At 42.4% G+C, this 13,791-nt stretch overlaps 1 protein-coding gene across 2 annotated transcripts; it reads right to left on the bottom strand.

Annotated features, from left to right (window-relative positions):
• frs3 (fibroblast growth factor receptor substrate 3) lies at positions 1-12,863 on the bottom strand. 2 transcript variants are annotated; one of them, XR_013295128.1, is made up of 8 exons: positions 12,481-12,863; positions 10,978-11,106; positions 10,814-10,902; positions 9,999-10,185; positions 9,616-9,777; positions 8,004-8,125; positions 6,542-7,935; positions 1-5,735 (listed from the first exon to the last, which is right to left on the bottom strand). XR_013295128.1 is itself a non-coding variant. In XM_077573945.1 (7 exons), exons 3-7 carry the CDS (start codon positions 10,877-10,879, stop codon positions 6,646-6,648), a joined length of 1,827 nt encoding a protein of 608 aa, XP_077430071.1. In that variant the 5' UTR covers positions 10,880-10,902; positions 10,978-11,106; positions 12,481-12,863; the 3' UTR covers positions 1-6,645. The 2 variants fall into 2 exon arrangements, 1 of the variants encoding a protein (XP_077430071.1); XM_077573945.1 differs by having other exon boundaries at positions 1-7,935.
• Between the last annotated feature and the right edge of the window lie 928 nt (positions 12,864-13,791).

Genomic DNA, 13,791 nt, shown 5'->3' with positions numbered 1-13,791 from the left:
AAAAGTTGACACTGCTTTAATGCACAATAAGATATTTTCATGGCATCATTTTTAATATTGGAATTACATTGACTTGTACATCTTGGACAAATCCACACTCTATAAATGATAATAGTCCCCAAGTCAGGCTCACTATGTTCTGAGGAGATGATCAATCGAGTGGAGAACAGACAAGTAAAAGTCATCTGCGTGTGGAATGATTCAAGAGGGCAAAAATCCCCCCTATGTCCATTTTGACAGTCCAACAAATGAAGCAAAGGGGCTTCTAATGGCTATATCAGACCGTCACCCATGGATGCACACAGACACATTCAACAAACACTTAATTGCAAACTGAGACAAAACAGAAAGAAATGTTTCCCTAGTGCATCGCAATGATTTCATCTGTCTGTGTTGCATTCGCTTCACGAGCCCCTATCCCAAATTTGACATGCTCAAGCATATTTGACACGCTTTCAAAAAGGAAAGTAATGCAGCCTTCGCGTACACACGTACACGCGCGCGCGCGCACACACACACGTCAACCGGATGAACAGCTCTGACCCGTACAGTACATCACCCCCTAGTGGCGATGATACTTTTGTATAAAAAACAACAAAAGAACATACAGAATATATACTGTTATCTGATATTTACTTTGTAGCACGATCATGACTTAGCGGGTATGACACGAAAAGGGTCAAAATGATGAAATTGGGTGAAAAGCGTGTTGCTATGCCTTTTTGTCTGCTTCTCTTGCAAGGTGACTTCACATTTCTACCAGTTTCATGTAGGAAAAGTACTTGAAAATAAAGAATACATAAATAAAAAGACATTCTTAAGTTTAGCTGATGAGGAATCGGGTTGGCACAATTAATGATCTTAAAACTCGACTCATTAAATGCTACAGTATGCAAATTTTATTTAGTCTGTAATGTAAGGCAGTGGGGAAATGATCCAATTCTAATTCATTGGTCCGAAAATTATTAATGACACACCAGCGTCATTGACGTATAATGACAATGAGAACAATTAAATGCTTTTCCACTAGGTGGCAGAAGCTACACAATTAACCTGCGTATTCACTTTTTCTGACATTTTTGTGATGTAAAATATTTGCTTTGGCTTAGTAAAGGTTGGGAAACATGAATGAAATTAGTTATCAAATTAAGACCAGGGGTGTCTGAACTTTTTCCCCGAGGGTCACTTTGATTTTTTTTCTTACTTAAATTTATCAAGCACATAAAAATTTGTCAATAAAGCAATTGCATATTTTATACATTACTGTTTTTTATTTATTTTTTACTGCTACGTGAACAGATTCCTATAACGGAAATAGTTTTTACAAGATTTTAGGGTGGTCAGAGACCCTATAACCCACCAAAAAATATCAACCCCTGTTCTAAACAGGAGTTGAATTCTAGCATCAGAACCAAAAGAGGAGCAATCTGCAGTTACTTGAGACTCATTTATGTGATATGTTCACAATTTGGATCTTGACACGTGGAGGAAACCATTTTTGCTTGTATTAAAAATAATGATAAAAAAATAACATTCACCACAGTGTTATGAAATGTTATTAGATTAATTTGCATTTTTGTATATTTAGAAAATCTCGACAGTAAATATAACAAAATTCATTGGTAACAAATGTCATTTTTAGTATATCCCACGGTCCACTTAAAAGCAAGATGGGCCCCCTTAGACACCCCTGATTTAGACCATCAAGTCAGTTCATCTCACAATTGGCTTTGCAAAGTGTCGTCAGCGAGTTAATCTTTGTGTCAAATATTTTCTTCTTAAATCAACACGCAGATGAGGAAAAATAAAGTGGACTTGTGGTACATCACGTGTTGCGAGGAGAGACTTTGAGGAGTCGACGCTAGTTGTTAGCAAGCTTTCGTCCAATAAACCAGCATATCTTTTTGTGTTTATCTTTTTCTTGTTTACACTTGGACAAACACGACACAACCAGACTGGGATCAGTTGAGCTTTTACAGTGCAGACTGCGCACGTTCAGTCTCCAAGCCACTCAATGAATCTGCTTTCAAAATCAACAATACAGGCATGAGGGTAGAATAATAAATGAGTAAATCCTTAAATGTCACACTGTTACCTTTGCACCTTTTTTTTTTTTTTTTGACAATAGGCTAACCACAAACAACAGCGGATATGTTGCCCCCAGCGTCCATATGAAAGGCACAGTGAGAAAACTCTTGAAATGGATTTCTAGAGAATACAAGTTCATGTTTAAACGGTAAACAGAGAGCAAGCCCTTTTGGTTTAACAACCCGCTTGATAAATTGAGTTTGAGGAACTTTGCGAGGAGAGATGTTATCTTGCCCTTCAGATAACACAGGCAGAAGCCATTTTGACCGCAGGGCCCCCGGGTGTCGGATGCCTGAGGCATAAACACCCAAGACCGAGACTATGACCGTGAAGTGACACACTTTGACGGCGTCAGCTGTCATCGGGAGAGCCACTTGCGTGCGCTTCAAATATTAATTCACATAGTTGCTGGATTATGGGAGATGTGGCTGAGTGGGTGGCGGCGAGGTTGCTACGTTATGTACACAGTGACGTCATGGATAACATTTGGAGAACACGACCACTCAAGGCCAATGATGAATTCAGGCAATGGTGACCTTGTGCAGGGTTTTCACAAACATTTTCAGCCTAAATGACTTGCAAGAATGAATAATGTCGGCATATACAATACAGCGGTGCCTCGAGATACAAGCAAAGATCAACTTTTAAAAAATGTTTAGCTTTTGGCTGATTGTTGCCACTCCCAGTTGATGTTTATTGTTAAACTAAACATAAAACAGAGAATGGAATGTGTATTTAAAACACATAAAGCTTTGCTTTAAATGAGGCCAATTAGCTTAATGCTAACAAATAGTAAAATATGAACGAATGGTGGCGCAACACATGGTTTCAGCAGGGTAACAAGACGGCGTCCATGTCATGTGACCAGCAGTTGACCAATCACAGTGTGATTTCTCACGCTGTTGTGCGAGTTGGCCAAACTCTCTTTATATATGGCTCTGCATACGTCTGTATTATGCTGCCCCCTGGTGGTCAAGGCGCACTGACCAAAAGGATCAGCACAATATCCACTGAATTGAAAAAATAAATAAATTGCAAAAACTGTGTACTCTTTAGATTCTGTTCTATTCTACAATTATGTCATTACTGTGTGTTTTTGTAAAGTACAATACTGTACAGTTATTATGAAATTACATTTTTGGGGAAGCTGAAATTGATTTTTGTCATTTCCACTCATTTTAAATGGGGAAAAGGAAATATGAGCGGTCCTGTACGAATTAAACTCTTATCTCAAGGCACAACCGCACTGGACATTAAATGTCTAAAAACTCTTGACCTGGTATATGGCACTGGAAAATGACAATTGAAGCACAACACAACATCATACAATCATGAAAAATGATTATATAAAGACTGAAACGTGAACATAAAAAGATGACAACAGGCAAGATGGTAGATGACAAGGAGCTCACTGCTCTATAGACTACCAGTTAACGCTTCACACATTGGTCTACTTTAACTAAACAAGAACTCCCTTATTGCAAATGTAAACATCTTTCCAGTGGATCATGTTGAACAATTCCAACTAAGACAAATTGGCTTTTAAAAACAAAAACACTAATTATAACTTCTAGTTTTGGATTTTTAAGGCTTCTGTGTTGGGAATGTATGCATGTATAATGTTCTCATGAGAATTTAATAGAATGTCCGAAACAACATCCATTGTAAATTTTGGGTAATTTAACCTTTTGGGTTGTGAAAACCACAACAATCAAACATTAAAATATTAAATAAAACAAAAGATGTCTGAATTAGAGTGGAATTTCCAAAGTCAAATGCCCTAAAGGAAAAATGTGCTCCTGAAGTCAAATGATTTAGTTTGATAAAATCTAATGAAAACAATTGGAAGTCAGAAATGGATGCAGAATGGGAAAGCGTACATACGCTGGCTGCTTAATACAGGAACGAGACGTAGACTGGAAAGTTAGCATAATCGTTAAGGCAATTTCCTTTTTTTTTTACATAACAAAACAGGAGAGCGCACGGTCAACTTGATTGCTTCTAGAAACGAGCCACATAAATGTTACCCACCATTTGGTCTGTGCAACTCTGTCCCATGCTGCTTAAAAACAACATGGCTAACTTAAGAAGTGGATTGTAGTTTAATAGTGACAGTTTGAGACCCCCCCCCATTTCCCCCAATTATACAACCACCATTTCAAGTGCCTCTGATTAATCCCAAGCAAAGTTCAGATGTTCCTGACATTTTGCTTCCACATCACCATCGAGTGGTTAAAATATGGCACAACATTACAAAAAACTGGACATGCATCCAAAAATTGATGACAAGAAAACTGGTCATGGGGGCTGCCAAGGGGACGACAGACAGCAACACTGATGGAGCTCCAGACATTTCTGACAAGTGCTGGCTGTCAAGTACATGTGACAACAATTTCACATCTTCATACATACGTCTGGGCTACGGGGGGGGGTCGGATGGCAAAACACAAGCCTCATGCTACCAAAAAACACTTTTTTACCTTAAAATGTCTAGAAAATCTTCTAAGAATACTTGAATTTTATTTGAGGTTAATTGGCGGCACTTAAAAAACGCTGGCAGTTTGTGCGCTGACTCCCATTTAACGTGAATTGTACAAGTTATATGTCTCATTAACGGTTTTGAAATGATTTATCTTGGTCTCATTTTCCATATTCTCACTTAGTGTTCTGGTCAGATTGCTTTTGACTCCAGAAAAAAAAAAGAAAATAGAAAGATTGCTTTTGACTTTTGAGGTTCCACTGTGAACGACAAAGAAGCAAAACGGCCCCTATTGAAAAACGGGAACATTTGTATTTGTAGGAGGCCAAAAAATAAATAAAAGCATTTCATATTGGTGAGCTTTGCTCAGCTAATTTGTCAGTAAAATCATCTTTAAAAAAAAAAAAAAAAAAAAAAAAACGTTTTAGTCAAAGAGGGGAAAATAGCTTCTCTAGTTATATTTCCACTGTTGAGACAAAACAATGCTACTTTGCGTACCTAAAACTATACGGCCAAAAGATGGCAAACACACACACAGCAGGTTGTCATAGAAACGAGAAAGGTCCCTTACATGGGCCACTGTATCTGTAATCTGTATGTACATGTAGCAGCAATCATTTCCATGCATCACTCCAATATGGCGGTTGATGGATGGATGGATGGATGAGGTGAAATGTGCTTCTTTCTTTTTTTCCTCTCTCAACGTAGTTAAATTTCTCTTTCAAGTTTGCATCCCCTTACTTATCATTTCTACAGCCCTACTAGTTTTTTTTACAATTGGCACCTTTGATTTCATTACATCTTTTTTTAATTTTTTTTTTTTTACATTTTTGGCACTTAAAATAAAGTCTCTCTTTTGTTAAACAGACTCACACACGAACCAGTAATAAATAAAACTTTGGTCTCCAGATTAACTGGAATACAGGAAAAAAAAATGCTGGTTATCACACGGAACAATAATAATACACTTAATTAAACAAGAGAAAAAATAAATAAATAAATAAATATCTCACCAAAATTGTGTATAATTAGAAATATAAAATGATAGATTTGATTACCTTTTACGCAGACCATTCATACCTGATGATGTGCAGAGTGACGAATCAGCACATTTTAGGCGAGGCTAATAAGATGAATGCCACTCTGGGAGGCTACAGAGGATGTTGTCCTGCAAACATTTAAAGGAACTGCAAATGCTGGCTATGAAATACAGTATGTTGCCCTCTTTTTTTTTTTTTTTTCCCCTATAAATGCGAAACCTGTGGCTCAGCTGGCGTGGATGTTGAAATAAACAGCGTCCCCACAAAGCACATTATCAAACGCTGTGGATGAAGGTGCGATGGAGGGTGATACGCTACTTGGGAGAAAGGACGGGGTTCACCGGATTCACTTGTGCTACTTGTCCCTTCAGCTTAGTTGAATTCTCCAAGAACATCTCAACCTCAGTTAGTTCCTTTTTTTTTTTTTTTTTTTTGTGATAGTGAAAACTCTCCCTAAAATCCGAAGAATACAATTCCATAGGATTGTGTGCAAACTGCTGTACTGGCATTTATGAATAAATAACAAGCGGCCACGACGGACGGACGACGGCCAGGAACGTCTTCAAAATAAATGGTGGGCTACGCCTCAGTATGTCTGGGCTTTCAAGGGGGAAGTGAGTAGCTGTCACGTGGATGTGCTGGCTGGGGAAGTACATGACCGCAACAATAGAAGGGAAACGATTTGGGGGATCGTAATTAAGCTACACAATGGAAATGGCTGCTTCCACTCCACGGATGTCTCCGTTCTCATTGCTCAGCATGTTGTCAATATGCTCACTCGTTAGAAACCAAGCAAACAGTATTTGCGCTCGAAAAGTGGAACTCTGGAGAGAACGTCACAACACAGCTAATAAATAACAGCATAAAATGGCAAAATTGTCCCGGAGAGGTTCCCTTTCATACACACAGATACAGTAGGGTTCGAATCTGGTACCTGTACTGTCTTAGCTCTGCAGTGGAAATGTGGACGGATGACAGCGGAGGGTTCCGGTCTGCTAAAATGAGGATGAGCCTTTCACGTCTGCTCCTCACGGTGGTTTACAGAGGCAGGTCTGTGCTGTTGTGGCGAGTCTTTCTGGAAGTGCCGTCATCCCTGGGCAGAGCTTTTTGCAGGTTGGACATGGCCGCCGTCTTCTTCAGGTCGATGACGGCGTAGCATTCGCTGCGCCGGGGCACCTGCGGGCCGCACTTTTGGGGCGGCAGGCGCTGGTGCGGCGGTGCGCCCCCGCCGGCGCCCAGAGCTTCCCCCTCAAGGTCCACCTGGATGTAGTTGAGCTGCCGCGACGGAGGCATGTGCCCGTGCTCGCAGACTCCGACCCCTGACCTGGAGCGTCTGCGGAAGTCAAAGTTAAATATGCGCCCCCCTCTGTCGGGCTGGCACGGCCGTGGATGCGGCGGGCAGCTGTGTCGCATTCTGGGCGGCTGCACCTGCTCGGTGTTGACGTAGTTCTGCAGGGCATCCCTGTGGATGCCCCGCCCGTCCGGGTGGTATCCGTTGGTGGTCTCGGGGCCTTCCGAGAACTCGTACTCGTCGAAGTCTTCCTCCTCCTCTTCGTATTCCTCCTCGTCCACCTCGTCGTCGTCGTCTTCCTGCTCGTCGTCGCGCTGCAGGGCGCTGTACTCCCACACGGGGGGGAGCGAGGGCAGGTTCTCGTAGTTGAGCAGGGCCGTCCGGCGGTGGCCTCCGCCTGCGGGCCTCTCGCAGCCGTAGCCCTGCGGGGGGAGCGAGGACGGGCCGTGCGGGTGCAGGAGGGCGTGGGGGTGACTGTCGCCGGTGGTGCTGCTGCTGCTGCTGGAGCCCACCGACTGGGACACGCTGCTGGGACTCAGACGCTGCTTCCGGCCGCTCCTCAAGCCGTTGATGTTCTCGTAGGTGAGCTCGCCGCCTCGGCAGCTGTCCGGGTGCTCGTGGCACGGGTGCCGGTGCGGGTGGTGATGGAAATGGTGATAGGGGAGGGAGTTGCACATGTGCACGGAGGGCTCGTCCCCGTCCGTCTCCGAGCCTGTTGCGCCCTCTGCTGGCTGAAGGCTGTGGGGGCCGTGAGCCAGCCGCTCCCTCTCGCGCTCTCGCTCCCTTTGCAGTAGATGACGCTGAGCGGGAGTGGGGCCCAGCATGAACTTGACTTCCTGCGACGACGGCTGGAGGAACACCTGGGGATCTTGATGCTCCTCGAGGGGACAGCACCGCAGGTTCGACTGCGCGGTCCCTTGGCCGCCGACTCGGGTGGTTTCGGTGAAAGTGCTGGGCCGCACCTCGGGTAGGGAGTGCACACAGTGACGCATGGCGAGATCCCCCTCCATGCTAACAGTGTTCACATAAGTGTGGGTCTGGTGAGAAACAAAGCAGAATTGAAGTCAACACCGATTAGAGAGGTTACTGTTACTGTACATCCAACCTGGTCTTCCAAAGACATCAGATTGTGTCCATGATCATCAGCAAGGGAAGGCTGAGAGGAATCCCCTCTGATTGGATAACCAGGGTATCCATTGGGAAAAGCCGGCACAGGGAAGGCTGGAGCTGCAAGCACATTTAGGATTTTTTTTTTTTATACTTAGTTAGAAAAGAGATATAATTTGACGTTACACAGTATGAATAGCGTTTTAGAAGGAGTTACTCTAGCCCAGATTTCAGCCATATGGGGCTCTTTAGTCCCTCTCCTGTGTTTTTTTTTTTTTAATTTAGATAAAATATTTTTTAAATGAATTAATGATTTAGATTTAAAAAATAAAATTAAAAAAAATTAAAAAAATGTCAGAGAACAAATGTTTAAGTTGTCAGAAAAGGAGTGACGAAAGGTAGAAAGTTTTTAAAAATTACATTAAAATGTCCAAAAAGTCACCATAAAATGTCTAAAAAGGAAGAAAAGGGGAAAATTGCCATAAAATATCCATGAAATTGCAAAAAAGGTCAGAGAATTGAATTAAAAAGGCAGAAATTAAAACAAGTAGCTATAAAATGTCCAAAAACAAAAGAAGAAATCCTGAAAACTGCCGTTAAATGTTTACAAAATTGCCAAAAATGTCTGTAGTTGATAGCAAAACAACAATAACAATTCAAAAAATAGCCATAACATGTCCAAAAAATAAATAAAAATTTGCCAAAAATGTCAAAAATTTGACAGCAAGGAAGAAAATCTTTAAAAAATAAAAATAAAAAATTAAAATAATAATACTACATTAGATTTATATAGTGCACTAGACACTCAAAAAACAAAACATGAAAAAATATAGAATAATAATAACAACAACAATGAACAGAAGACTAAAGGTAAGAATAAAAAATCTCAAAGTGTTGGAAGTTGCAAATTGTTCTGTTTTGGTGCAGCTCTATTTAATTCTTGGGCCCTCAGTACATTAGACTAACACTAATGCACTTTTTCCTTATCACAAGGTTCAAATATTTTGCGGCTCCAGGCAGATTTTCTGTAATTTATTTGGCCTAAAATGGCTCTTTTGACAGGAAAGGTAGCCGACCCCAACTCTAGCCAGTTTAGGCCGGGATTGCATTACCACATTTCTACCACCGGGAGGGCTGTTGCGCATTTCTACTTTAAAAAGCCAGCAAAGCGGATACATCATTTTGTTTTTGTGACCAATTCTCGGTCCCTTAGCCAATGAAATGCATCAAAATATACAAGTGAAGGTGATGTGGGTCTCATAGCATATACTGGTATTTTTTTCGAGCAATCATGGCAAATGCAGACCGTTGCAGGAGTTCTGAAATAAATGACGGTAGTGATATAGACGACGCGCTCGAGGACTTCAAACCAGTCGTCGGCGATATACGGTTAAGACATATGTTTGCAGATAGTCCTGTGTGAAAAGCCACAGATTTCAAATGATTTTGGAATTATGTTTCTATCTGGTTATACAGTATGAATGAGTCCTATTGAAGCATGTTTGGTGTCTGTCTTATCTGGTGTTAGTTTGACGGTTTTGCTGCCGGGCCTAAGAGGCAACGTGAAAACACTCATGTCATTTTGTGTGCGTGTTGGCCGTGTGACTGACTGTTGGGCGTCTGCGGTGCGCGAGACATCTCCATCTCTGGCGTGTGGCCGCTGCGAGACATCATCATGGACTCCTCCACCACGTTGATGCTGTTGCATTGCATCAGCTCCTGGAGCAGGTTGAAGATCTCCTCAGCCCGAGAGCACTTGAAGGCAAATATTCCTAATCAGGGAAACACGACGACAGCACAATTACACAGGATGATTTGATCCCGTCACTGAGGAAAAACCGTCAAACAAAAACGACCAATCACGGCTCAGCTTCGGAAAATAAGTTAGCCGTGATTGCTCGTTACCTGAGCAACTGCTATGTCATTTTCAGTCACCCTGGTGAGAATCGATTAGAAGTACCAATAGTTGAAAAATGAAACGATCGTCACTCACCCTGCCCGGTCTGACAACGGCGCCCGCTCTCGAAAGAAAACAGGTTGGAATCGTAGCCGTAGCGGCGCAGGCAGAGGTACGGCCATCTGATGGCGTCCCGCTTGCGCGTGTGAAGGATGAGCTCAGTCTGGGTGAGCTCCATGACGCCAGAGCCAAGCTCGTTGCCTTCATCGTCCACATTGATGACCTGCGAATCGCATTATGCGGGATATGTAACGTTGTGAACTCAGAATTGATTATAGTGAACTCTACGCTATGATTGGGGCAGAAGGACCGAGCGCTGTTGCGAAAAAGCAAGAATTTGCGAGTAATGGGGATCGTAAGAGGAATATCGCATTTGCCTTAAAATTGCAAGAAATTAATGGCAATTTTTTATTCTTCTAATTTTTAGTACCTGATCATAAAATGGCCACAAGAGGGCGCCCGATACTGGTAACGCAGGGGTCACAGGGTAGCCTCGAAGGTACCTGCACCCGTGGGCCCTTTTTAAATATAGATCACCGGGTATGAGACATTGTGATTTCCTAGGAACGTTAGCGAGAATTATAGAAAAAGTGGTATTTATATTTGTTTCCTAATTATTGTGAAAAATCACAATGAGTGGTAAAGATGATCACCATAATGACGGATATGTACACATACAAAATAAAAATAAAAATAAATTTAAATTTAAAAAAAAAACGACATGAAAATGACATGTCAAATCGGTAAAATTACCGAATGAACAATACTGAGCTCTCCAGGAAAAATTTAAAAAATAATGGCGGATATGAATCACCTTTAAATGTATAAACAATTGAGAACCTATGATGAACCTTAAACTTGGTGAGATGGTTGTCTCGGATGGGGTCCCTGTACAGGCAGCTCCAACAGCTCCCCATGGCTTCAGCGGGCCAGCTGAAACCTGCCACACGTTGACCCACGCATCGTTAGCGACGTAACCGTCTGTGTACGACAAGCTTTTCAAGATCTTGCTTACTCAGTCCAGGCCATCGGTGAGAAGGGACGCGCGCTTCAGTCCCAGGATCTTCTGCTGGGCCTCGTCGTCGTCACAAGCCACTTGCTTTGTTGGATTGACGTCTTCATAACAGGCTTCATGTTATGGTCCCTGAAAGTGCAAAGAAGAAATGACGTTCACCGAGAATGTTTTTTTTACTCATGACGTGAGAACGAAGAAGAAGAAGAAGCTTAGCAACAACTGAGAAACACGAGACGCAACAGCAACATGGAAGAAGACACATGACAGGAAGTGATTTTTTTTGAAAGGAAAAATCCCAAAACGCAAAATTGAGCTGCAGGTGAGTTTTCAAATTCTGTTAATGTCTGGTGTCATTATCGTAGTAACCTGCATGTTTGTTTTTATTTACACTCACTTCCTTGTTCTTCAGTGGAGTCGCTTGATTGGCTACATCCGTTCACAGTCATGATCATCAGATTTATCCGCAAACATGAAGATTTTTTTTGCTGTACATAGAATATTTAACACATTTGAGATTTAGGATTGTCCGCCCAACTCTTTTCTGGCTCAATTATCAGGACAAATTCATTCTTAACCACAAGATAACCGTGTAGGCGTGTACCCGGCCAAAAAAATATTGGAAAAATTGTATTTAATGATGTGTCTAACGTAGGCATTCCGCAGCTAAAATAAATATCACAATGGCATTCCCGTCCAGTGCTGTGAGCTGGACACTGTTGTGTACATTAATAAATTGTGGTGGAATTCCCAATCAGAGTGACTGTGTCAGTAAATGATTCTATAAGGCTTCCTTGAAACAGGACGTGACAAATGTACAATTTGTCATTTCTTTTTGTATCATTACCCCTTTCACTTAAGAAGGGCTGACTCAGTTATTGACTCAGCAGCTCAAGTAAATGACTACAAACGTGTTGAGACATCAAGTTTAGCGGTATGTAGGCGTTCAAACCTCAAAATCTCCACCGTGCAATTACACAAAAAGAAAACTTAATGTGCATAACAATAGCTTGTGTGTGTATCACTATGTAAGCAGTCGAGCGACAATGCTGCACCTCTGTGACAACAACATCAAGCAAAGCCCGGTCACATCTGCCCTGGTGGTCACGCTGCAGACCCCCCCCACGTCATATGTGCTCCTCGGCCCCGGCCAGCAAAACACATGCACCGCCGCCGCAGTGCGAGCGCTCCGGGCCGGGCCTCCACATCTGACTGTGGCTGGAATCCACACACACGCACACGCACGCACTTCAATCTCTGCGCGCTAGCCTACGTTAACAGACTTGTCATCCATCCAGAGCCTCAATGGGATTTCCCTGCATCCATCTAGGCATCCATCCATGCATCCGTGGGAGCACTTAAACCAAAGCCAGCTCGCTCCATTAGCCCCCAGCGAGCTCCCACAGCACGCCGCCCGTGACGCTAAACGGCGCAATGAGCGGTTGTGTTGAGGCTACGGTAGCACCTAGCAGCACCCAAGTGGAGAAACGGCGCTCCGCTACTCACATGTCTGCCACCGTCGATTTGCTCTTTCCGACGCCGAGCGCGCGTGGCCGCGGTGAGGCAGGTGTCGGCGGCGTCCGGTCGGAGGGGATTGTAGAGTTCGGCCCGCGGAGACGTAGAGGCGAGATGCGGTGAAAGCCGTAATAATGTTGTTATTTTTTCCTCCCCCCGCGGCCCCCCTCTTTCTCTCTCTAGCTCGTTCCCCCCTTATGACGCCCCCCCACTACTGCAGCACGGGCCTCTGGCTGGCTGTGTGACATTTGACGAGCGGCTGGGGGTCAAAGTTGACAGGCAGACAACGAGGTTGAGGAAGCCGTCAAGAAGGTAAACAGGCTGGAGGACCGCGGAGGTGCGGAAAGGTGTGCCCGGCTGGCGGGGCGGGAGGAGGGGCCACGCAGACAGCCGCCATCCGCTGTTCGCGCTGGAAATAGTCCTCGTCAACGTCTGCGTTTTAAACAAGAGGTCCTCAAACTTTTTACACCATGTATCACCGACATGTTTTTCGTTCAAGTTTTTACGAGAAAAACTTTAAATTATATGTTAATAAAGTCAAAAAAATTACGAGGAAAAAAAAGTAAGTTGTGATACCTTACAAGGAAGTAAGTCTAAAGTCTGAAAATTAGAAGAAATTTTAAAAAGTCATTTGCATTAAAAATACAAAATATTATAAGAAAAACATGTAATTATAGGAATAAATAAGATTTATTTTTTTTACCAGAATAAATTTGTAATTTTGTAATTTTACAGAAAATAAACCCACACAATTCCTAGACTTTTTTAAATGTATTTATTTTTAAATCAGCATAATGTCTATTAGCATTTTGAGAGAAAAAATAAGTTATTTTGTAGGACAGTTTAAATCAGGAGTTCCCAACCTTTTTACACAAAAGAGCAACTTCTTGGCTACTGTTTAATGTGACGGACTACCAGTTTGATACACACTTCTGAAATAACCAATTTGGTCAGATTACTTTTAATAATGTTATTATGAATCATTATTTATATCTATTTATGTTAAAACACTGATCATATAAATTGTTTTTCACAATAATTAGGAAACAGATAAATATCAATATGCAAAACTTGATTTGTATAAATCTCTGCCAGTGTTCACATTTTCAAATGATTTCAACATTATTAGAACATCACGATGTCCCATCACTAAGAGCAGGCCCACAGGCTACTCTTGTGGTCCTTGCGAGCTACCTGGTGTCCGCAGGCACCACGTTGCTGACCCCTGATCTAAATATTAGAGGAAGGGGAAAAAAACTGAAAATTATACAAGTATGAAGTTAGCATATTATGGCAGAGACA

Source organism: Vanacampus margaritifer, chromosome 8, assembly GCF_051991255.1.
Source record: "Vanacampus margaritifer isolate UIUO_Vmar chromosome 8, RoL_Vmar_1.0, whole genome shotgun sequence".
In the NCBI taxonomy this organism is placed as follows: Eukaryota; Metazoa; Chordata; class Actinopteri; order Syngnathiformes; family Syngnathidae; genus Vanacampus; species Vanacampus margaritifer.
This window is presented reverse-complemented; position numbering and strand designations above follow the sequence as displayed.

Bases quoted from the DNA above. Each gene is read 5' to 3' on its own strand.
- frs3 (XM_077573945.1), bottom strand. From the start codon at position 10,879: ATGGGGAGCTGTTGGAGCTGCCTGTACAGGGACCCCATCCGAGACAAC. The intron at 10,186-10,813 runs GTTCATCATAGG...TGCGATTCGCAG, and splicing joins ACCATCTCACCAAGTTTAAG to GTCATCAATGTGGACGATGA. The intron at 7,936-8,003 runs GTTGGATGTACA...GTTTCTCACCAG, and splicing joins TGATGTCTTTGGAAGACCAG to ACCCACACTTATGTGAACAC.